The sequence below is a fragment of the Daphnia pulicaria genome, chromosome 7, assembly GCF_021234035.1.
Source record: "Daphnia pulicaria isolate SC F1-1A chromosome 7, SC_F0-13Bv2, whole genome shotgun sequence".
NCBI classification, from domain to species: domain Eukaryota; kingdom Metazoa; phylum Arthropoda; class Branchiopoda; order Diplostraca; family Daphniidae; genus Daphnia; species Daphnia pulicaria.
This window is the reverse complement of record NC_060919.1, coordinates 1504911-1527974: the sequence shown is the minus strand read 5'-3', so window position 1 is coordinate 1527974 and position 23064 is coordinate 1504911. Positions and strand designations below refer to the sequence as shown.

General features: G+C 41.0%; 3 protein-coding genes and 1 long non-coding RNA gene across 19 annotated transcripts; 2 read left to right on the top strand and 2 right to left on the bottom strand.

The window, feature by feature from the left end:
- The first annotated feature begins 672 nt into the window (after positions 1-672).
- On the top strand, positions 673-9924 carry LOC124349405 (proline-rich protein 36-like). Of its 4 annotated transcripts, XM_046799975.1 has the most exons (14): positions 673-746; positions 834-1553; positions 5029-5223; positions 5353-6809; positions 6890-7083; positions 7173-7309; positions 7384-7511; positions 7585-7837; positions 7923-8139; positions 8215-8491; positions 8586-8825; positions 9027-9184; positions 9305-9458; positions 9548-9924. In XM_046799975.1, the coding sequence occupies exons 2-14, from the start codon at positions 1466-1468 to the stop codon at positions 9671-9673; spliced, it is 3624 nt and encodes a 1207-aa protein (XP_046655931.1). In that variant the 5' UTR covers positions 673-746; positions 834-1465; the 3' UTR covers positions 9674-9924. The 4 variants fall into 4 exon arrangements, with proteins under 4 accessions (XP_046655931.1, XP_046655932.1, XP_046655934.1 ...); XM_046799976.1 differs by lacking the exons at positions 673-746; positions 9305-9458; XM_046799977.1 differs by lacking the exons at positions 673-746; positions 8586-8825 and having other exon boundaries at positions 839-1553.
- Positions 3776-17339, bottom strand: LOC124350171. 6 transcript variants are annotated; one of them, XR_006920411.1, is made up of 7 exons: positions 17172-17339; positions 16989-17106; positions 16754-16915; positions 16525-16675; positions 16270-16464; positions 16054-16197; positions 15845-15982 (listed from the first exon to the last, which is right to left on the bottom strand). XR_006920411.1 is itself a non-coding variant. In XM_046801214.1 (3 exons), exons 1-3 carry the CDS (start codon positions 16451-16453, stop codon positions 15964-15966), a joined length of 351 nt encoding a protein of 116 aa, XP_046657170.1. In that variant the 5' UTR covers positions 16454-16479; the 3' UTR covers positions 15845-15963. The 6 variants fall into 6 exon arrangements, 1 of the variants encoding a protein (XP_046657170.1); XR_006920412.1 differs by having other exon boundaries at positions 16624-16675; XR_006920413.1 differs by lacking the exons at positions 15845-15982; positions 16054-16197 and having other exon boundaries at positions 16445-16456.
- Positions 10572-14021, top strand: LOC124350252. Of its 8 annotated transcripts, none has more exons than XR_006920590.1 (11): positions 10681-10943; positions 11311-11516; positions 11703-11786; positions 11883-12032; positions 12095-12235; positions 12436-12666; positions 12727-12830; positions 13194-13338; positions 13420-13554; positions 13666-13761; positions 13868-14021. It is a non-coding gene; the product is annotated as an uncharacterized LOC124350252 (long non-coding RNA). The 8 variants fall into 8 exon arrangements; XR_006920589.1 differs by having other exon boundaries at positions 12095-12272; XR_006920587.1 differs by having other exon boundaries at positions 12095-12350.
- Positions 17340-18995: 1656 nt separating the features above from the next.
- LOC124349826 (mitochondrial uncoupling protein 2-like) lies at positions 18996-22966 on the bottom strand. Its single transcript, XM_046800710.1, has 9 exons — positions 22662-22966; positions 22322-22553; positions 22132-22239; positions 21360-21577; positions 21120-21292; positions 20223-20398; positions 20044-20153; positions 19748-19978; positions 18996-19677 (listed from the first exon to the last, which is right to left on the bottom strand). The coding sequence occupies exons 5-9, from the start codon at positions 21273-21275 to the stop codon at positions 19271-19273; spliced, it is 1080 nt and encodes a 359-aa protein (XP_046656666.1). The 5' UTR covers positions 21276-21292; positions 21360-21577; positions 22132-22239; positions 22322-22553; positions 22662-22966; the 3' UTR covers positions 18996-19270.
- Positions 22967-23064: the final 98 nt, after the last annotated feature.

The window sequence follows — 23064 nt, the reverse complement described above, 5'->3', positions numbered from 1 at the left end:
TAGTTTTTTTTAAGTTCTCAAAGACATTATTTTCTATGTTAAAGGAGATCAAGTTGAAACTAAAAACATTATGGAAGAAATTGAAAAACTCCTTGGTGGTGATGATGAAGTCACTCCCGTCCATGGAAGACACCTTTTTGTTTGCAGCAACTCTACCCTATTTCTGGTAAGCTAGCTGCTAGCTGGTAAGTTTTCAAGAAGCAGTAGAAGTTAACAATTTATTCCCCTTAGATGTTTTTCAAACTGTCGGCTACTAAAAGTAATTTGTTGTTGAAAGATATTGCTACTAGAGAATATGAAGTGGAGCTCAGTGCTTGAGCACAGTGATAAACAATATAATACAATGTGATAACAGTGATGACAACTCTTACGCATGGGCTATTCGATGGTACGATTGATCAATTTGATTCTATTGCTCACTTCACTTGGGTAAAAACTCGTGTAAACAGGTATCTTGATATGATTGTCATATAGCTATAGTGGGAGATTTGACATTTTTCTTGTTAATAGCTGTTATTCCTTCATGATGACCCGATATTGTAAAGAGAATTGCTGTATTAAAGGATGTCGAATCCATGGAAACAACCTCGGTCGAAACTAAAGCTGCCAACATACTAACGGTGTGAAATCATTTAATGAATAAAACTTGTAACTTCTTCAATAATATCGTAGGTACAATTTGCAGTGTATATTACAAGCTGGACCGACCACGGACCGCCCTAAAGCAACGCCAGCTCCAACTGGTGGTGAGAACTAGTAACTGATATTTTTATTTTCCCTTCAGCTCTTTTTTCCCCGTGTATATTTTCTTTCTTTACCTTTACCGGCTCCAGGTGCGTGTTACACTACACTACAGACTTGCTTGATAGAGACCCGGTTTTGGCCTCAATTCTTCAGTCAGTCGCCTCGCGGGTTCACCTGCGCATCGCGACAACCGTTCGTTCCCGTTGGAAATAGGAAGAAGAAGAATAGACGGCCGACAAGTTTTCCATTTCATCATCATCGTCGAAACTTGCGTGTGTGTGTGCGCGCTCCAATTTGGTCGGGACATCGACGGTCCTGTTTTAATGAGCAGTGGGGCCGTTTGGGGAAGCGGAACAGAGTGAAATGTCCCTTCGGAAGCGAAGACGATTTAATCACTAAATTCCATCCAGTTCCTACTTGTAACTTGCAACGCGTATATTGGTGCCTGTGCCTGGGTGTTCGGATCCGAGTGTGTGGGTTACAACAGCGATTGTTCCAAGTTGAAAGAAAATCGCCCACACTTGTTGCTATATCCATCTTGTGCTAGTGACTTGATCAAATCAAATAGTTCGACTCCAGTGCACTTTCATTGTCTCAAAAGAATCTTCCGCTTACATTCGCAACAACAAACAACAACACAGTAAAAGAAGAAGAAGAAGAAAGAGACCCACCGCCATTAAAGTTAAAGAAACGACGAATAGGACCAAACACAGGGGAAAAAATGAGGCCGCGTTCATCGCCCCACTTCCTACTCCTGCTGCTGCTGGCGGTGATTCATCCGTCCCTTACAACTCATCAGAATACCAGCAGTAAGCTTCTTTTTCGTTACCTTTTTTCTTTCTCCCCCCTGTTATTATTATCGACTGGCTTCTTCTTCTACTCTAATGATCGGCGTAGTACGTGTGTCCCATCTCTCTCTCTCTCTCTACCACTGCGTATAAGAAACCGTTTGATTTATCCGCTTTTTCACACACTAGCGCACATAGACTGTGGATAATCACGAACACACACACACGTCTAGAGGAATCATCATTATTTTTTTGTTTTCTTCTTATATTTCGTACATATTTTTTAACGGGAATGTTGATGAGGAGTGAGAACGTTTCAACGGGAGGGAGTCGAATCGTGTTGACCCATAGTTGAAATACTTTGCCTAGTGCCTCGAGTCATGCGTGTTTGGTTGAAGAAGCTTAAAAAGAGCCGGAGAGGGCACCTTACGACCTTCACTCGATTCTCGTTCAAGAAGAAGAAGAAGAAGAAGAAGAATAAGAAACGAAAGAGAGGGAGAAAGAGATTTGTTGGGATGAAGAAAAGGTAGAAGAAAAGGGAGGAAGAATATGAAAGAGGAGGACGAAGGATGGCCCGTTGGCTAACGGTACTCTTACCTTTCGACTGCCCGTGCCGCCATTTTTCTTTTTCCTTTTATTTCTTTACCTGCCTGGGTTTTTGTAAGAGAGTCTGGTCTAAACTTGTTTCTTTTCTATACGTAATTTTCTTTCTCCCAGTTTGGGAATGTCAGATAGTTGGATATTGTACAATCAGGTAGATCGTCTGAGGGGAGGCTAAAAAGTCTAATAAGGAATGTTTGTCGGGAACTTTCTCTTCCGTCGCGTTTCCGGGTCACCAGTTGCCGAGAGTTTCACCTACATCCGTGATCTGGAAATCTCTTCCATCTGGCCAGTCATCCTCTCTATACGAACCTTATTTTTCTCGTCGTGAATTCTTTCTACCCATAAAATATTCAAATGACACATAAAATTAACAAAGAAAAGAGAGAAGAAGAAATGAACCATAACTTTTATTACGACTTTGTGTGACGTGGCAGTACTATCTAATAGGACTCTATATGTAGTGTGTACTTAGACAGTGTGTAAGGACTTTACATGAATTAATTGCTATCGCATTTCACGGCGCGTAATCAGGTCACAACTGTAATGTTGTCGGCGCACGCGGTCATCCGCGACAGGTGAATCCCGAACACACAAAAACTAAAAAGAGACTCACGCGGGACCAACAAAAAACAAATAAAATCATTTCTGTGAGGCTCTCGACCGTCGATTGTGTTCAGCGCGCGCGTCAGATTTCCGCGGAACGCAACGGAATCTTATTTTCCTCTCTGAGCTAATCATTTGTTTTTTCTCATGGCTTTTGCGTGACTCGGTCAATAGACAAAGGCGTGAGAAATTGGGTGTTTTGTCCACTCGAGCGGTGCTGACTGGACTAAGGCGGGTGATCTCTTGTGAAACCGTCCGAATAAGAAGGTTTCGGCGTGACATCCGGCCAGGCTTGCAGTGCATTTTGTATTTTTACCGTAAGGCCGCCTTTTCATGCAAGGCCCTTCAATTGTCAGTCAAAGTCTACAATTTCTGCTAGAGTGGGAAAAGTGCGTGAGTGTGCAGACGACCTCTGATGCCCTGTAGCGGGGAGCGGGAGCCCAAAACCGACTATATACAGGCACGTAATCACTGAAGATATGATTCCATCATCAGCGGCAAAACAAACGGGTTCAGGCTGAGCTCCAATAGAGCGGATAGACTTCAATTTTTTTGTTTCCCCCCTCCAGGAATATCAAAACGATTTGGTCCATTTTTTGTTTTGTTTTTTGTTTTGGCGATGGCTATTAAATCGTGACCGTGACCTGTCCGAAATTGTTTTCTTTTTCTGCGCGTTGCATCGTTTCTTTCGGCATGTTGGCTGTTTTTAGCTTGTCTCTATATTCACTCCGTCAATCGCTGGAAGCTATCGGCCGTTTTAACCGCAAGGAAATGTTGTTGCGATTTCCGTTATGTGCGCGCAGAAAGGATTCTCTGGGTGCCGTATCGGTCAAGATATTATCAAACCATCGCTTGTTTTGTCTTCATGTTCAAAGTAACGGAATCTTTGATTTGATTTCATCTTTCATCGCGCGTATCAACGTTAAAACAAAAACAGAACGTCAACTTCTGTGTTTTGTTGGAAAGCGTGACGTCAAACAAATTCCGTTGGCTTTCTCTAACGTTAAGCAATGCGATATTAATATCCGTGAAAATATATAACTTCTCCTTAAAAAATCGGCGGACAGAGTTCCGGGTGAAAGTTTGAATGGTTGACCTAGCTGCTCCTTCTTTTCCAATTTTCTCTTATTTTCGATTTCCGCCTAAACCGTCGTCAGATTACATCGCAAACAGGAGGAAAAATAAAATCGAGGATGGAATAGATATTTAAATAAATAAAGAAAACAATTTTTGTTGTGGTAGTCTTATTATATCTTATGGTATCTATCGTGAGGGCAATCCACTCGCACATTTTTATCCCGATTCGTGCACCTTTCGAGAGAAAATGGCGCATATAAACTTGGCTGGTGGTGGTTGTTGTTATTGTTGCTTTGGCTGTATTATAATGGGGTTTTAACCGATGCAACCCACGGCGGATGCACGCCGGAAGTTGTTACACCTCCGGCTTTTCCAAAACTTTTTCTTTTGTTATTTTTTTTTCTTTCTTTAGATCGTTTCTCCCCCATTTCCTTCTCTCTGCCGTTGGAGAGGAACGACTATATGTACTATGTTTCCTTTTTATTATTCATTTCAAACTACAAAAGCCACACGAGGCCCTTGTAACTTGTTAATTGCGACATTCTGCGGCCAATGACTCCTCCCAGCCGCTCCCGAAAATAGACGAACTTGGGGCTTTCGATTCTGGTTACATTTTCGATCGAGGATCAATTTTAATCAAATTTTTCAAGAAACTACAAAATATGTTAACCGACACAAAATGTAGTTTGATACAATCTTCTTTTTGATTAAAATTTGACAATGATAAAAGAAGAATGAAATTCTAAGAATGCGGAAAGAAACGATTTGCATTTTATGGTTGTGTGTTCGACAAAAGAGAAATAATCGAATTGCATTGTTGTGAACCGAGTGACAGGCAGCTGCGCTGGATGTGCTTTGTCATGCGGATGCGGCAGATGACATTTGGTATTCATACGAGCAAATTTCTTTCTATTTTACTTTCATACCTTTCGCTTGTAGTCTCTGTATAAGAATGGAAAACTGTTTCGCTTTCGTTCTGTGTCGTTACTCTCTCGTTAAAAATATTCAAGTACGAGCAATAACTCTACTGCGGTATTTTTTTTCTCCAATTATCTCGACTGGCGGCGTGATTTATTAGGTTGTTTTTCCGCCCTTTCATCAAGCCATAAAACTGAAACCAATCGATTTCTTGAGGGGTTTTTTCGACCATGTTTCGTCCATTTCCAACATCCATTCCTCGTAGTAATTATCATTTTTCTTTTGTTTGTTTTAGGAGAAAAAAATGAGGAAAACGTGGAATTGCTGCTGGCACGGGATGAACGCTCCGCAGTCGTTCATTTCCCTGATGACAACAAACAACTTCCGGTGCAGTCTGGCGGAGCGGCGCCATCAGCGTGGAGATTCCAGTCGGATGACAACCAATTGTCTAATACGCGCCAGTCCAAAAGTCAATTTGCCATTCCATTAGGTATATAGAGAATCTAATAACGACTCGACGTAGTTATAGAAAAAATCATTTGTCTTCGTTACAATAACAGCGGCGTGATAATTAATGGCGCAATAACAATTTGTTGTTTTCTCATTTGTCACGTAATAGGAGCCAGTTCCGGTATGATGGTCCCCGTTCCGGGAACGAGAGCCATGCCGCCTGGTGAAGGCGTCAAGAAAGGACGCAAAGCCAAACCGGATGTACAGGACATCATCTCGGGCATCGTTCACTTGCTGGGAGGAAAAGTCAACCTTCACGCGGCCAACGGCGCCGCCGAGGCTCCGCCGTTCACCTCGGGCAATCCTTCCGGCCCCACTCTCTTGAGACCGCAAATGTTGGCTCCGCACTCGACCCGAATCAACAATCGGGCACCGCCGCGCATCGCTCAAGTGCCCTTTGAGGCTATCCCGCTGGAGTTGGGCAACTCGGCCGGCAAACCCGGTCAATCGTTGCCTTTCGGTGTGCCGTTAAGGCCCCCCGTCTTCCCACCCAAACTGCCGCAGACTGGACAGAATGTGCAGGGACTTCCGTTCACCTCTGGTATCCCGCTTCCCATTCAACTGGTTCCGCCCGTCTCGCCCAATCGGCCCTGGCCTCCTACGAACCCGCTCGTGTCCGAATCCCCTCTGCCCGCTCTCGTGGCTTTGACCACCGAGAACACGCCGACCGTTCAAACGCATCCGAGTCCATTACCCAACATTCCTGCAATCAACTTGACCGAAATTCCAGCAGCCATCCCGCAAATTGTCGAAACGACTTTATCGGCTTTCTTTCCTGAAGACTCCAGTGTCCGACACCCTACGGCGGTTGCAGTTGCAACGACACAAACGACAGCAGCAACAACAACAACAACAACAACAACAACAATAATAACGACAACAACAACACAGTTACCGCTACCGGAATCGACGACTATCCTAGTTCACGAGTCATCGTCGATCGATATCTCTTCTATATTGCAACCGTCCATCGAAGATGAAAGCTCGTCGAGCAGCCTCATCCCGTTGGATGTCCCCTCTCCTGTTCCGGCAGTGATGTCTTCATCATTGCCTGTGATGCCTTACTCCAGTGATATCTCTTCTTCTTTGTCCGTCCTTCAAAGCTGGCCTACGCCGTCCACTGTGCCTCAATTGGAGGCCGGCACTCCTCCTAATGTCCTTCAACTGCCCGACAGTAACAGATACACGCCCCCACTGCCGTCTGGCCGTCCGGGTCAAGTCTTCCACGACGAATATTTGTCTCCGGCCGACAGTTACGGCGACGTTGACGTCATCACCAGCGACAACATTCAACCGCACGGAACCTACGGCGATACCTTCGAACTGGTCGTCACCGCTGCCCAGAATTTCGGTGGATCCTCGCCGCCCGTCAACAACGGAAGGCCTTACGTCATTCCGGTTGACATCGACAATGTTCGCGGAGGCCTACAGGCACCTGCTTCGGCGGAATCCGATGAATACGTTTCGATTGACGGCCGCAAAACTTATTTTAATCTCTTTCCAACGGAAACAGTCGACGGGAACGAACCGATGGTCCAAGCGACCGCCATGCCAAAACCAGCACCGGTAAACTTTCCTTTGATAAATCTTTTTGTTTCATGGACTTTTGAATTTTCAACATATTTCTAATCGATCCACACACATAGATGAGCAACAATAATGGATACGGTTACGCTTACCCGGACAGCCCTGTTGAGCCAGTTCGACCGGCAGCTCCGCCCAGGCTAAGTTATCCGGCAGCTGCAGCACCGAGGCCCAGCTATCCGAAACCAGCGGCACCGGTTGTTATCAACCGGCCAACTGCTTCACTTATTAGAAGACCGTCCACGACTCCCCTCAGGTATGTATTGATTCTTTGTTTGCAGCTGTATAAAAACAATGAAGAAAACAACTGTTTATTAACGCATCACGTTTCTCTTTCATAACAAGCCGGATCGACGCCTGCATCGTGGGAGACCCTAATGCCTGTTTAGAGCCCAACGAATCGTGCCAAGCCGAAGAAGATGGATCAGCTTGCTCTTGTAAACCGGGTTTTGGCCGGAAGAAATCCAGTGAGGTCTGCAAAGGTACATGTTAATCAATAAAACAACGGTATATTTACTGTTGAAAACATTCGATGCTAATGTTGATTGTTTTATAGGATTGACCGGTCTCCTGGTATCAATCAGACTAGATCGATTGGACAATCAGAGATTGGCCTGGTCATCCAGTTATTCGGATCCTTCCAGCCCTGACTATCAACAGTTGCAGTGGGAAGCCAACAAAGCCGTAATTATATCGCATTGATGACCTAACAGTAAAAGTTATGTCATAATTCTGACTTTTTTTTTTTAAATTGCAGATAAACTCGTTAATGGAGATGGCACCTTTGTCATCCCATTTTGTCTCTTCATCAGTCAACAAGTTTTATGCCATTGGCAACAAAATCATCGTCAACGCGTCCGTCTTCTTGGATTCAAGTCCGGAAACGCAGAGCGTAACTGTTCGACCGACACTGCAGAGGCAGCTGTCCAACATCATCCAGCAACGGAACAACAATCTGGGCATCAGCAGATTATGGGTCGAGGGACCAAATCCCATCCCAGTTATCCTGGGTAATTTAAAACTTCTTAATCTAAAATGTGTATATGTACCCCCTATAATTAACGTGCTTATTTCTAATTATTTGTTTGCTCACAGATTTGAATGAATGCGGTGCTCCTGAATTGAACGATTGCAGCCCTAATGCTGAATGCATCAACAACCAAGGCAGTTTTTCGTGTGAATGTAAAGCCGGGTTCTCCGATCCCTACCCCAACGACCCCTTCCAGTCTGGCCGTCAGTGCAATTCTTGCACGCGAAGCTACTGCAACAATCGCGGCGAATGTCGAATTGAAAACGGCAGAAAAACTTGCTCGTAAAAACCGAATTCCTCCTTAAAGTTAGAAGGGAAAATCCCATTCTAATTATCTTGTTATTCTCATCATTTCAGTTGCCAAGGAAATTACAAAGGACAGACGTGCGAACTGGACGGAGAAGTCTTGGGCGTGGCCATCGGTGCCTCCGTGGCCGCTGTTGTTATCATCGTCTTGACCTTGGTGTTGTTATGTATGTGGAGTCGCCGGTGGCGACAGAACCAGGAGAAAATGGTCGATCGAAGTGCCTACATGGAACAACTGAAGACAATGCCGTTCCCAGCCATTATGCAGGACCGCATCCGATGGGCTCAGTATGCGGAGGCCATGGCATCCGCTCACAATCTCTATGCGGTAAGTGAACGGAAGTGAAAACAAATTTACCTTCCATTTTCTGTTGCCTCATGATTGATGGACAAACATTGACTTGTTGACAATCAACACACAGACACCAATGCCTCCTCCTTACTTCTATCAAACCCCTTCGACCTTGCAATCCAACCCAGCTCCTTCGCTGGTTCAACACCCGACGTTGTCTCCTCCGCCGATCCCTCCCCGAAATAAAGTTCCCGTCCGTCAAGCGGCTTCTTTGCCCGTCGGCCTGGTCACTTCGACAGCCAGTCAGATGATCAACAATCTCCAAGAATTGGCTCGCAAAATAAGCCGCAAGAAGAAGTCTGCTCCTAGAGTGAGTAGAAGACCAGGAATCCGTCCCCTCTGACGCTTGACTCAAAAACTAGACGATTGCTTTTAATTCTAACACACCCCTTCTCCATCACGACTAACTCGGTGTTTTCGCTTTGCTGTTGCTCGAGGCTTATATTTCCTGTTTTTTTTGTTCTCGTTTTGTGTATGTTGTGTGCGCGTGAATGTTGTTTTTTTCCGGCAGCCGCCCGATCCGGTCAATGTGAATCCGCATTTAGCCTTGATATCGCCAGCCTATGCGGTTGGAACGATGAACAGCGTCAGTCGGGCTAGTATGGCGCCCACGTTGCCTCTTGTGGGACAGTTTTACGGGTCTCGGTCGACTTGTGGTTCTGTTATCAGGTAAAATTCACTTTCCTTTGACACACACACACACACATAATAAAGCACGACGTCACGCTTTTCTCTTTTTGTTATAACATTTCGTATTGCTTTTGGGTGGGATGCTTTGTCATACCGTAGTTATGGTAAGAGAAGTGCACCGCCTCCGCCTCCCTCGAATCCTCCGCCAGCTTTGCAAGTGATGGAGACGAGCGAAGAGAGCGCCACCGAAAGTGATGCACCAATTGCACGGCCATTCCAAGTACCCAGACCACGTAGTCGCTCTTCTGCATTTGTGAGTGTTTTTTAAAGTGCTATTTTTAATTTTTTTAAGAAATGAATTTAAATTTTATTATTTTACTCGTCCCCCCTTCATTTACACAGTCATCCAACAACATCTACTTCGAGGCGGATGCGCCCTCTACCAGCAATGATTTCTCCAACCAATCGCAAGTGTCGCTAAACACCTATCAACCCCAACGTCAGGGCCATCGCTACTATTATCGTTAATATCACAAGTTTTTAATCGGGGGTTTTGTTTCAAAAGAGTATGATGGGGTCTGTATAAATTAACCCGTATCAGTGTTAGCGGAAAACGCGTGTGATTTGTTTTGATTTAACTATCTGCAAGATCTGCAATAGATCTGAATTGATTTCCATTATTTGATTTCTCTTGTAGAAAAAAAAAAACTTAACTTTTTATGATTCTGTTTCAACAAGTGCATTTGATCTTGATAATAATTACATATTGTGAAAACGTGTTTTCTTGCATTTGTTTTTCTTCTGCTATCCAGGACACCAATGTTTACGTTTTTACGGTCTACGCCAATGTTTTTTTCCTACGAAGCATATCATCATACCATAAAAATATTGAAGAAGTGGTGGTAGTTCGTACATAGGTGATGGTGGCACGAATAACGTTAATTGCGGTTTGCGGGCTTCTTGCGCGGTCTGATTGGAGACAAATTTGAATTGTATTTTGAAATTGGTCGTATCAAAATAGTTTACGTTGATCCAATTAAAACGAGCTCGTTTCTCTTTGCAGAGAAAGCATTTCTAAATTTATCATTATAGACCTAGTCATCGAATCCTGGTGTCCTCATCCTCGTGAGAAGCCTTTTGCCGATTGCCTTTTCATAAGCTTTGCAATGCCTTTTTGTAAAACCGAACAAAACTCTCAACTTTGCTTCTTATAAGAACTTATAAATTCATCATTTCTACTTTACTCATCACATCTTCTCAACTCATTTCTGAGACGTCAACTTTACTAAATTAATTTATATTTTGTTGGTCATTACAAACTTAATAAGGACCATTTTTGAAAAAGCCGCCATCATTGTTTTTTTTATAAGGCAACGCATCCTAGTAGAGAAATTTCGTACTGCTTTATTGAATCACGCTTGATTGTCGTCTGCGTCCGCTGCGTAGTGCGTAGGCTCTAGGCAGTAGGCTACTACCATCGTATTTTTCGCACGTGGTTGACTGGTTGGAGCTGGACTGTAGGTAATGAACGAAAAACGACAGATCAGAAACTTTAGATTTCTTTGATCTTATGACTGTTTTATGGAGAATATTTGTTGTTTAGACAAGTTCGCTTTTTTTCTCAATTGTGATTGCCTATCCTGTGCTACCTGGAGCTACCCATGAGTGTCCCGTTACCCTCCCTCCTAACATATTTGAAAACAGTCGATGTTGTGCCCAAATTAAATTGGTGCAAGAAATTATGCATGCATGAAAGAAATGAGATGATGCATGCACGCACACCACCAATCCAACAGCAGTAAGTCTAAGCTTTTGGCTGGCTTTTGGTACAGTGCAGTGTGATTGTTGAATTGCCTCTTCTTTGTGAAGAATCCAGCGATGTAGAAAAAGTAATTAATGGAGTGAATTCAAACATTCAGTTAGAACAACACCTAACTACTTGAACTGCTCATGAATAATCCAACGTTGTAGAACAAGTGCTATGCAGGAAACTCCAACATTCAGTAACAGCAACCTAACTACGTAAACTGCCAGACACAATGTTTGACTTTGCCTGAATTAAGAAGAATTCCAATCTCCAGTCTACATTGGGATTGACGTGGATTATAGTTCCACGTCAAACAAAAAAAATCAATTTTAACAAAATTCCTTATTTCTCTTTTCAGACACTAGAATCTCTGGATCACGACCGAGGCGCAGATGCTGATTCATCGTATCAGAGGAGACACCTCAAATGTTACTTGTCGCACAAGTTCTCCATTACGGGTTTTGGCGAGTTAAGCAACCACACCATCATTGACACTAGAATCCAACTTACAACTTCACCGACGTCGTAACCGGATTCTTTGCCATTTGTAATCGGAATGATCAGGTGAGGGTAGTAAACGTTCACTTACATTTCCGTGTAACTTTCGATGACATCCTCGAAACTCTTAGCTATACTCAAGGATAAAAATCAACCTGAAAATTTCTCTAGTTGTAGTTCGTAAATTTTGTTTTGACAAGCCCTTCCTAATCTTCGTTCTTACATGTGAAAACTGGTTCCACTCAAATTTAGGACAGGTGGAAGCTGTCAACAAGGCTTTAAAATCCGGTGAATTTTCAGCGATAATCATCAGGATCCATTTATTATCCATTTCAGGTTAGAAATCTTCATTAGATATTTCGCAAGAAAATGCTGTAAAGAGAATTATTTGACAATAATTGTAGTAATTTTACTTTTGATTGTTTTGATCAGGACCTACCGATATCATCGTCCACTGCCAGGAAAAGCATTTCAATCAAGAACAACGGTTAAAATCCTGGTGAAATGTCCTCTTTCTATGAGACCGAAACCGGAAAGCTGATGACCCTACAACAATCCCACTTCTTTCTCTGGTATCCTCAGGTATTTTTAGAATCAACTAACTTTCTTCATTCATTACTTTCTTGTTTCTCTGCTTTATACAGGTGAAGTTACGTCGCATAGTATAGCCCGTGGTGTAGCTGACTGGTCTACGAATGTAGGCCATGCCAAATTTCAAGAGGATCACAGATCTCTGGTCAAGTTATATGACAGCTCGACAGTTCAGGACCCTCTGCTCACTTCCGGTGTAGTTTCGGCGCAAAATATTAAGAAATGGTTGAGGTTTTGACACTAGATGGTTTTGTATATTGGCGAACAAATGAATGTCCATGAAATGTCAAAAGTTATGTAGAGTAAAATGTAATAAGAGATGTATGGTGCAAAGCCTCGTCTGTTGATCGCCCTTATTAAGTCATCGTTTGTCTGATGCCTTTGTCAATAATAGTGAAGTTGGAGCGGCAGCAGCAGCAGATCCTCAATAGTGGTCTCCAGTTCAACAGCAGCTGTCGATAATGGTCATGGGATTACGAACTTACTCGCCCGTTTAGTGCGTCGATTCGCCAATTATTTGTTTGGCCTTTTGTATAGCATCGGACTCCAAAATCACTGCAATGAAATTAGGGCGCTCTTTTGTTGCCGGAGTGACGGAACGGAGTGTCAAAATATATCATATGGGGTAAAATTCCATTAAAACTATTTGTGGCTTTAATGTATTCGATTGTTTTGGATTTTACAGGGAATTGAGTCTGTATCAATGTGGTCCTAGTTCGCCCCCAGTCACTCCAGTTGAACAGATTGCGTCGCAGCCGGGAACTTCTTTTGGTTATTTCATGGAAATTGGTAGGTGCAAATGCTATTAATCTTGAAATTTCGTTTCTTACAGGCTAATTAGCTCTGTTAGTCAGCAGGAGATGGATTATTTTGGGAGAGGGATAGAAGAATTCTTTCAATAAGTTCAGTTTGCAACTTTGTTTTGAGTGTGTTTTGGGATTGAACTTTTGAGCCCTAGTAGATTTGGTAGTTCTAGGGGGATGTGGAGTGTAAGGGGATTGGGGAAGTTAGTGTTTTTTTCCATACTTCCATTTGACTTTACCATTTCAGTTCTCCTTTATTTTTTTTCTTTGTAGTGAAGACAGTGTCTGTGGCCACTGGAATGCTTTACAGATTTTCGTAAGAATTCATCAACTATCTTTCTTCCTCTAGATGACGCAAATGTGACATCACAACAGACACAATTTGTTTTGTAAAAAACCTTTCTGGGGTGTCTGTTTTTTTGGATGCCGGACATTTATTGGTCTTAAGCTGTGTCTTCATGATGAAAAGCTGCACATATTTTGTTTCAAAACCCGTATGTTAATTGTTTAAACTACTAAGTACAAAGTACTAACCGTTTTTGAAAAAGTCTTGTGTAATTTGTTTTCTTTTTCAGAGGTACCAGCACCTGGTAGAGAAATTTCGTACTACTTTATGGAATCCCATTTCTGCTGTCGTCTGCTTCCTTCATTCAGTCCTTCACTCTTGGCCTTCACGGTTGATGTTGATTGTTGATAGTGGGAGATGTTCGGTACGTGTTCATTTCTGAATGTCTTCATAATTTTAAGTATCTCATCTTTTACTACATTTAAAGTTCCAAATTTTTGATGCTTTATTTATGGATTTTAAAACATCTTCCCAGTTGTGGCACTAGAGTAAATTTTCCATTATGGTAGTCTTGGGGACACAATCAATAGGGATAGCTCCAAGTGAAACTACAGGAAAACTTCTTGAATTGGTAATTTGATTGATATTATTGGTTGTAACTTGGGAAATCTAGTGTTTTTTTGCTTTTTTTTTTTTATTTTTTATTTTGTATTTTGTATTTTGTTTTCAACTGATAGTTGATCGCTTCAGATTTAGTTAATGACTAGAGAGTAGACCCCTTTGCTTCTCTGTTGCAATTATGAGTTAAGACCATTATGGAAATGTGGATTACATTTGTTATTTTTAAGTTGAAAAACTTGACAACTACAAATTCCTTTGTAAGATTTATCAAGGTAATAAGTTCTAACTTGGGAAGTATCATGCTTGACTACTATAATTGCTTACATTGTTTAATTTTAACATTTGGGGATTTCATCATGTCAACAGCTCTTTCCTTTGGTCATATGTAAATTGAGTTATGGATTGTTTAAGGGGAATTGGTTAACAAAATAGGCAGATACTGTAGAAGAATGTTTTTGTTTTGCTGCAGAGCACTACAAATTTCAAATTAATTTGTATTGAAATTTTAAATGAGTCATCTAGTTTCATGTAAATTGTTGTTTAAACTATAGTTATCAGATATTGTTGCCTAACATAGAATATTTGGGTGAACTCCATTTGAAGTGATTTTTTTTTTATTTTATACAAAATTTCCATTGATCAAACATTAATTTCATTTTGGTCATATTTATGTTTACGTAGCAGTGATGTTGCTGTCCAATATGGCATGTTGTTGCAGCCTATACTGGTGAAAGATTTTGTGCATCGAGTTATGCTGTTGCTGTTCCTTGGTGCCGGACTGCTGGTGTTATGCACAAAAGTTACATCCAGTTTTAATTGTTATTTGTGTCAATGCAGTTAACCGTTTATATGTTGAAAAGGAACAGAAAAGTACCTTGGTGTTGAATTGCTAGTGTTGTCTGTTGTGCCACATAAGTTGCATCCAGTATTTTGTTTAATTGCTATTTGCGTCTATGAAGTTAACCGTTTATTTGTTGAGAATGAAAAAATAGTAATACGGGGAATTTTTACGTTGAACAAATAATAAACATGCCTTCGCGATTGGGAAACCAGCGAGGAGGAGATTGGGGGGGGGGGAGTAATTGATTTTCATTAACTAGAATATGTCGCTGTTTATTTTAATAAGGTTGACAAAGCCTTTGTCTATCACATCCATATACCTACCTATATAACCACATATATTCCTCACACCCCATATAGTCCCATTTCCCCACAAATATCGGATATGTAACTATTATTGTTCAATTAATAAACCATTTATGTAACATATAAAATTAATTTTTATTCTGGAACACTTTAAAAATAAATAATTCATTAAACAGAGCGTCCGGTTCGAATCAATTTTTTTGTGCGAGGCTTTTTAGCAAGTAATCCGCCACCCAATTTGACAAAAAGTGATAAGTTTGTTTTCACGGTTACAAAATTTCTAGTTCAACAATCTCATGTAGAAATTTGCATCTAGTTTACTGGTGCAAATTGCGATTCTTTAAGCTTGATTAATTGAGGATGTGTTAAAAAAGTTGTGAGTAGCTAATAAATTGAACTAATTCGCTTTTTCAGAATATTTTGAAGATAGATCACAAGAAAATCTAAAAACAACAAAATGATCTAAAACCAAAATATTCAGAAAAAGTGGATTAGTTCAATTGTTTAGCTACCCACATTTGCTTTCAACACATCACCTATCAAGCTTAAAGAATCACAATTTGCTCCAGTAGACTAGATGCAAATTTCTACATCAGATTGTTGAATTAGAAATTTTGTAACCGTCTGACGAAATTTCCGTGAAAACAAACTATCACTTTTTGTCAAATTGGGTGGCGGATTGCTTGCTAAAACTCGCACATGCAGTGTCGGCGTAGATCCAGGGAGATTACCTGGAAATGGAAGAAGAGAGAAGAGTGCGAGGCAAGTTTTACTGGGGAGCGATTAGTCATAATAGGCTTCCGGGTTAGACTCATGACCCTCTAAAAGTTTTCGTCGGATCATGCGCCTTCCAAGTCCCCGTTCAACCAGAGCCCTCCCCTCCTCCTGGTTTCACAGCGGGTGAGTGACCACCGGCGGGCGTTGGTTATTGGTTAGTTAGGGAAACGGGGCCACAGAAAAGAAGGGAGCCCAGAATGCACTTGTAATTTAATCTAACTACACAATTTATCAGTCTTGGATTACAGCATTCTCTCGTCGTTTTCAGTTTCACCAATGGAGTCCATCATCAGTAGCGAAGGATTACCCTGTAAGCAGAATGAACATTTAATTGGATGACAAAAATTTTCAATAAGATTGTAGCGACAAAAAGCAATACCTAAAATCAAGAGGGACTGTGTAAGGAGCTAAATAGGGAGATTCAAGGGTAGCAGCCATTGGGTTAGCAAACAAGGGAGTAAGGGACCTCATTGACTTTCTTGAAAGAACATTACTTTTCATATTTAGGAACCTGAAGGTTAGCCTGTAAATGAAAAAAAAAACATTTTAAAAATAAGTAAAAGAATTATTAAACAGTTTTAAGTATATTACTCACGCAATATTTTTCTTCCCAAAATCATCATCTCGTCCAAGGAAACGCCATCACACATCGCGAACAGCCAAAAATCTAAGGGTAAAACTCCGTGCTGTGTTGAGAGCAGGGTAGTAGAAGCCGGTTGGGTAGTCGAATGATGCTGGCTGCCTAAATGATGTGCATGTAGGTTATTCTCCTCGGTCATTACCTAAATGGCTAAATCAAGAAACAAAATGTAAACAAAATTTAAATTCAATGACATGACAATGAAGTTACACAGGTAACACCAATCAGCTTTCCTAAGCAATCCAGAAGATGGAATGAGTCAAGTTCGATGACAAAGCGAATGATCCGCGTTGAACGTAAGGTCATTACCTTATTTTGGAGGGATAACCAGATGCCCCACATTTGGTCTTATAGGCAACATCTAAATAAGAAACCAAACAATCGTTAACATTTCTATTAGTATGACAACTTCTCAAAATTCAATGTAAACACAACTTACAATGATGATAGGCATGATCACAATATGTAACCTCTTTTTTTGTTGTTGACAAATAGGGAGATTCAAGGGTAGCAGCCAACAGGTTAGCAAACAAGGAATCTTGTTGTAAGTCCTTTTTCTTGGAAGGACATAACTTAAAGTCAGTCATGCCAATTTAGAAACCTGTAAATAAAACAAAAATTCAATTAGACTGCAATGAAAAAAGTTCAGTAACATGACAAGTGAACTTTTATACACATGAAATCACCAATCAGTTATCCAAGATTCTCTATAAGATGGAATGAGAGATTGTTCCATGCTGGGGTCGGTGATCTAGCAAGTTCAACAGAAACAGCCGATAATTAAGATGAATCCTAATAAAACATGAGAAGAATATATTTTTCTTCAATACTGTAATAAAGCTAGTGTTATTTGTTACCTGTATAATTTCGATGACACATTCAGTAGAATACAATGAGTTTGAACAAAATAGCTGACGCTGACGGTATCGACTTTCACGTTTCCTCAGACTGTAAGTTGATGAGAAATGTTAAGGTTATCCAACATATACACGGAATAGAGCACATCACCGACAAGTTACACACGAAACCACTCGAATTTACCTATGAATTCATTGGTAATTTTCGAAGAAAAGATAGCTTATATAACTTTTGACAGCAAACCACCATAAGCCCATAACTAAAACAATCAACACGCCATCTATTTGACACGTCTCAAAACTCAGTATTTGCAGGTGGTCTTAAGATACTCACAAAACTTGAAAAGTCCTTATTTGTTTGCTAAAACCTAGCATTCAATCCTTAGAAATTAGAACTGTACAGAGAACAATAGCTCACTTGCTAGTTTCATATAAATTTTCCGGAAGTATACCGGAAGAAAGCGATAGCGCCTTAACCATTGAGCTGCCGACCAAATAAACTACATTTTCGAGATCTCCATGAAGTTTGGGGTCGATTAAGTGTAATATAAACGTAATCCAGAATTTGGTCAAAATCGAGAATTTTCCTGAATTCAGCATAATTCTCGAAACCGGAAGTACGCGTACGCACAAAAAAAAAACATGAACTTTACCACAAATTTGACGAGGATCACGAATATGTGGTTATTTTGTGCGACGAATGAATATTTACTGAACTACTGATTGAAATGAGAAAACCGGAAGTAGAAAAAAAACACATTATTAAAAATCTACCAAGTGAGCTTTGTTGTTGAAACAGAAACTGACAGTTATCACCCAAAATTTTTTTTGAAGTAACATTAAGAAAATTCTTCACAGATGTGCAAAGTAAGCGTATTTAAACTGAGTGGAAATTGATCAAAAGCTATGCTGTCTAGCGTAAAAAAAAAAGAAACGTTTAACAGTAACATGGAAACAATGTCCGCTCTAGCTCGTTGACAGTATCGAAAGAATTATTAACAAAGGCAAACAACTTTGATACTCACGTAATATACTCCCCTCCTCATTTATATCTCGTCCTCACCAAAAAGCCACCACCGCAGCATCACAACAGACGAAATCCCCAAGATAATGCTTCTACAATGAGGAGAAGGCAGCTTTACATTTGTTTATGTGTCTTCTCTATGTTAGTGATTGCAGAATGCAGATTTTGTTAACGAAATATCGTATACTGCTTACCTTTACGTATCACCTTTTTAACTTTTAACTATTCTGCACTTTGCCTTACTTGTGATAAATCTTTCTTTTTCTCTTTTTCAATGGCCATTGATGTGTGTCTGTTCAAAGGCTGTAAATAGAGATGCTGCCTAATGAAGAGATGGTGAAGCTGTTGCTGCTGCTGTCCTTGGTGTCACAATTCAATGCATTTGTTAATTTGTCTGTCATGTCCAATCTCTTCCGTCTCTGTCGATCACTCAAATCTCATTGATTCAATCGACTCTGCTTGTTTAAAAAAAACTTTCTGCGCCAAACAATAACGCAATTGGGTTTCCACAAAAAAAATGTGTAACAAGTTAACATCGTTTGTGTACTGCTTTACTAGAGCATAAAGTGACACTCTTTGTGTACGTTTCTATATGGGTGCTGTTTGACACAGAATAACGATGGAACGATGAGGAATAATATGTCATCAGCTACCTGCTTTAGCAAGGGCGGATCATCTAAAACAAAACTCATCTAGAAAATGTAACTTTAAAAAATTGCCAGCTCACGTACTTAATTATTCTCGACCATTATTATATTGAATAGTTTTTCTTTTTAAAAAGAAGAAACTAGCGAAAAAAAAACGATTTCAATACATGTATAACAAAATATTCACTTATTAAGCGAGGGATCGTATCAAGGGGAAAATTATCATCGTGTTCGACGCGTTCAATTCAATACAGACAGTAATTAAAACAAAAAAACATTATTACATTTTATCGTTTAGCGCAAAAAACCCGAATACCTGATTAAGGGAAAAGTGGTTTAGAAAAAGGGTATATACTTAAGTGTAACAGAAATCATTAAGGGACTCGTCGAAATCGACTTCCAAATTGTGCAAATTCATTCGGTTGACTTCACACGTGTCTGTTGAGCATCGTTGGTTGGTTATAGGCTACCAAGACAAGACGTTTAAACTGTTCGTAAGTGATCCACATGCAAATGTTCCATGACACTAGACGAGAGAACGAAGGCACGAAACCTTTGTAGAAAGCTATTGGGCCCTCTTTCATCATCATTCGAACGGCACAGTCGACAGCGCCTCGGTACTGGCCTACAGGGGCGTTCATGAAACGCGTCTTGACCACATCGACTGGTGAAGCGACCACTGTGGTGCAGAATCCGGCTGCCACCGCAGCAGAGAAATGGCACGGAACGCCATCCTTGAGCAGGCCAGAACTAAGAATGTATTCTTTAAAGAGATCGTAGCAAACTATCTCTGCTACGTTGACGATAGCATTCCGGCTAACGTTAGGCAACGTTCCTGTAAAAAAAAAAGACACTTTGATTAAAACCTACATTAAAAGAGACTCATCATTAATGATTTATTTTACCTTTCCATAAGCCGGCGACACCTTCTTTCCGAGCAATGGTAGAATAAGCATTCATGGTACCGGAATAACGCTTAATTCCAGTAGATGAACGTGCTTCCGCTTGCATTCGCACTTTGACAACGTCCGTCGGCTGAGCAAGAAGAACAGCCAGACCCCCAGTAGTAATTCCGGCGAATATTCTCACGGATATACTGGCGTTTGTGTTCTTGTTATTGGCGTTTCGTTTTCCTCCTATTTACAAATTAGAAATTAAAGTTCTTGAATGGATGTATCATAACCACTTTTAAGCTGTATACCATTGAGTGTCTGTTGGTACAACGACTTGATGGAATCGTAGAGCCCAATGCGGATGGAGGCGAAACACATCTGGCGCTGAAGTCCCGCTGCCAGTCCATTATAAAGAGCCCTTAATAATTAAGGGTAAACAGTTAATGCCTTGTGATTTCAAAAGGCTATACCGTCACCCTCGAATTACTTTGGCCCTTCTTGTCGGGCAATTGTTGAAACTGTGCCAATCATGCCTTTATATTGGGATGGTGGCGCTGCATGTTCTACCACCATGGATGCACCATTTCCTCCAGCACCCAAAGCTGAGGCCGCTGTTGTTATGTAATATCGTACTGGTGCAGCCACTCCTGCTTCTCCTTGAATCTATACCAAAACAAGAAAGAAAAGAAAAGTATTAAGATAATTGTATGGGACATTTTAAATTAGAGTCATTAGGGTCAATGACACATTTGACAGTAAGTAGGTCGTGAAAGTATTTTTTTTTCTTTCCGTATTAAGAAAACTGAATAAATAAAATCTTATGCCCAGCGGAGTAAGCGGGTTCGATATCCAAATTAGAATCGAATGTTGAACCTTGTTTTTCTAAACAGGACAAAGGAAAGCCATCTATGAAAAAAAAAAAAACGGACGGCCAGGCGGCTCAATCTGGTTTCAACCGCTGCATATATGTAGTCAGTCGCGTCACACAAACGGGTATAAGCAAGGAGACGTTGTCCTATAGGGACAAAATACCCCTACAACCCTCAAGGCATGGGCTATTCAAAGCGAGTGAAAGGGCAATTTATCTTAAGAAAGCTCCTATCACCAAGCGGAGACTGGAACCAAGAAACTTAATGTGACTCTGCCTGAGGAATAAAAGAAGAAGAAAAAAATGTTTCCCAAGGTTTCGAAACCAGTCGCTTTTACACAGGAGAAAAACAAAATGGTTGCCAACAACAAGTTGTTTTGTTTCCACATGACCGTAAACAAAATTGCGCAACATCGAAATGCGCGCTATCTCGGAGTAAACAAAGTCGTTAAAATATTCCGGGGCAGCAACAATGCAAATTTTAGTCCTTGAGTCGAACATGTGTTTTAATTTTACCTGCAACCGGACTTTGGCTGTGTCCAGAGGGTATGTGAAAAGATCCGCAACGCAAGCGGCAGATCCAGCAGTGAGGAGCTTGACAGGAAGCGACGGCTCACGCAATTCAATCGATCCACCCGTCATTTTGGGGGCTGAGGCCGTGATGGGCGCCATTTGATTTGATGTGTAATCTATTGACAAAAACAAAATATTAATCAAAGGTCACGCGGGAAATAATTTAAAAATGAATACAATTACCTGATTTTAACAGAAAAATGTGGAGAATTAACAATGGATAAAATCCGGCTAGTAAAGGCGGAAAGATTTGAAGTATTTCGTCTAATGAATTTCTTCTACTTTTTCCCGAAAGTCATCAAAGAGTCGATGCAGAGCCTGGCGAAGACAGCCGGGAGTGAACAACCGCCAGTATAGCGCGACAGCGGAATCGTTTTGTTCAACGACCATAATACACTTATCTGAAAATGGAGAAGAAAAATGATTCTTGGTATAATCGACGGATGAGCTTATTATGGCATTTGCAAATCATTTCATTGGCCTTCGTCACAAACAAACAAGGGCGTGTTCGACCTTTATGGAGGACAACCGCAATAACATATTCCCAAGGCTCAAATAATTATTTGGATTTCGTACTTTGGTCATGGAACAAAAGTTCGGCAACTTGAGTCGTTGGGTTCATATAATACTGAAGATGGTTCAAATGTTCATTGACCTCTACAGAGTTTAACCAAATAGCAGATGAGGGAGAAAAAGCTACAAAAACTATAAAAATAGGTTTCCCAGAAACTGACACAGAAGACGTCCTTCTCTTTGTCCCCTCGCCCCTCTCCTCTTGTAGGAGCCGAACCAGTTTCAACTGGAAAAACCCACGTGGGTACGCTTACAGGAAGGGAAAATCAATAGACAGTCAAAACCCTCAACAACTCAACAAAGGTATTTTACAGATCGGTTTCTACGATCGAAACCTCCACAATAAAAATTTGTTTTAAAAATTAATGTCCTTATTCAATACCTGAGAAATGCCAATCTTGGTACCCGAACTCGTGCGCACCAAATTCGACAGGAAAAACAGGTATTTGGACAAAGATTGGGCAGATGTGCAAGCAAATCAGACGAACAGCTTAAATGTTAAATAGACAAGTACAAAAATTTTAGAGCAAATGAATGAGTGTAGAAATTTCGGAGCGAGGAAAGCGCGTTACCTTCGTCAAGGATGGGGATTCCCGAATATTACGGCAAGAGTGAGTCCCGTCTGGGTTTATATGCAGCCACAATCGCCGATTGCTGTGGATCCGGCAAAGTCCACGTAGAATGGGTGGAAGGAGGGTGTGTCGCGAGGCGCCGCTTTCTGATTGGTTGTTCTCCCTTTTCCATTTCGGTTGCTGTGGGGTTTTGTTCAGAAATCTGCCGCTACGCCAGGGAACTCAAGGAAAACTACCCAAGCGCGTTTCGTCCATTAATATAAAAAAGGAAGAAACAAATGAAGCAAATTTTAGTTATTTGACTTTCCCTCTCATTAGACATTCAGTTCTTATACATTACCTGGAAGTAGGGCGTGTGTAGTGCGGTGTGTATATCCAGTTGTCCAAAACTATTTCAACAAAATTTTGTTGATTTTTCTTCAAAAAAGGAATGTATGGGATGTTTGTGAGGGCTGCAACTCAACACAGACAAGGTGTAGTACGCTGGGTGCATTGAGGCCGGGTAAATCTCCAGAAAGTCTAGCTTCGGCAGCTTGAACCGGCTGGAACTGGATTTCCCCTACTGACCTGATTCTAGTTAGTCTCACGCGACAGGCGATTCCTGGCAAAATGTTTCTTTTGTGACGCGCAAAATTGGGATCATCATTTGCACGCCACTTTGCGATGTACCAGTTGCTATGGTAACCTATATGTAGCGCAAGGAGGATTCAAGGACTATGCAACAACGCTTACATTATTTAAGA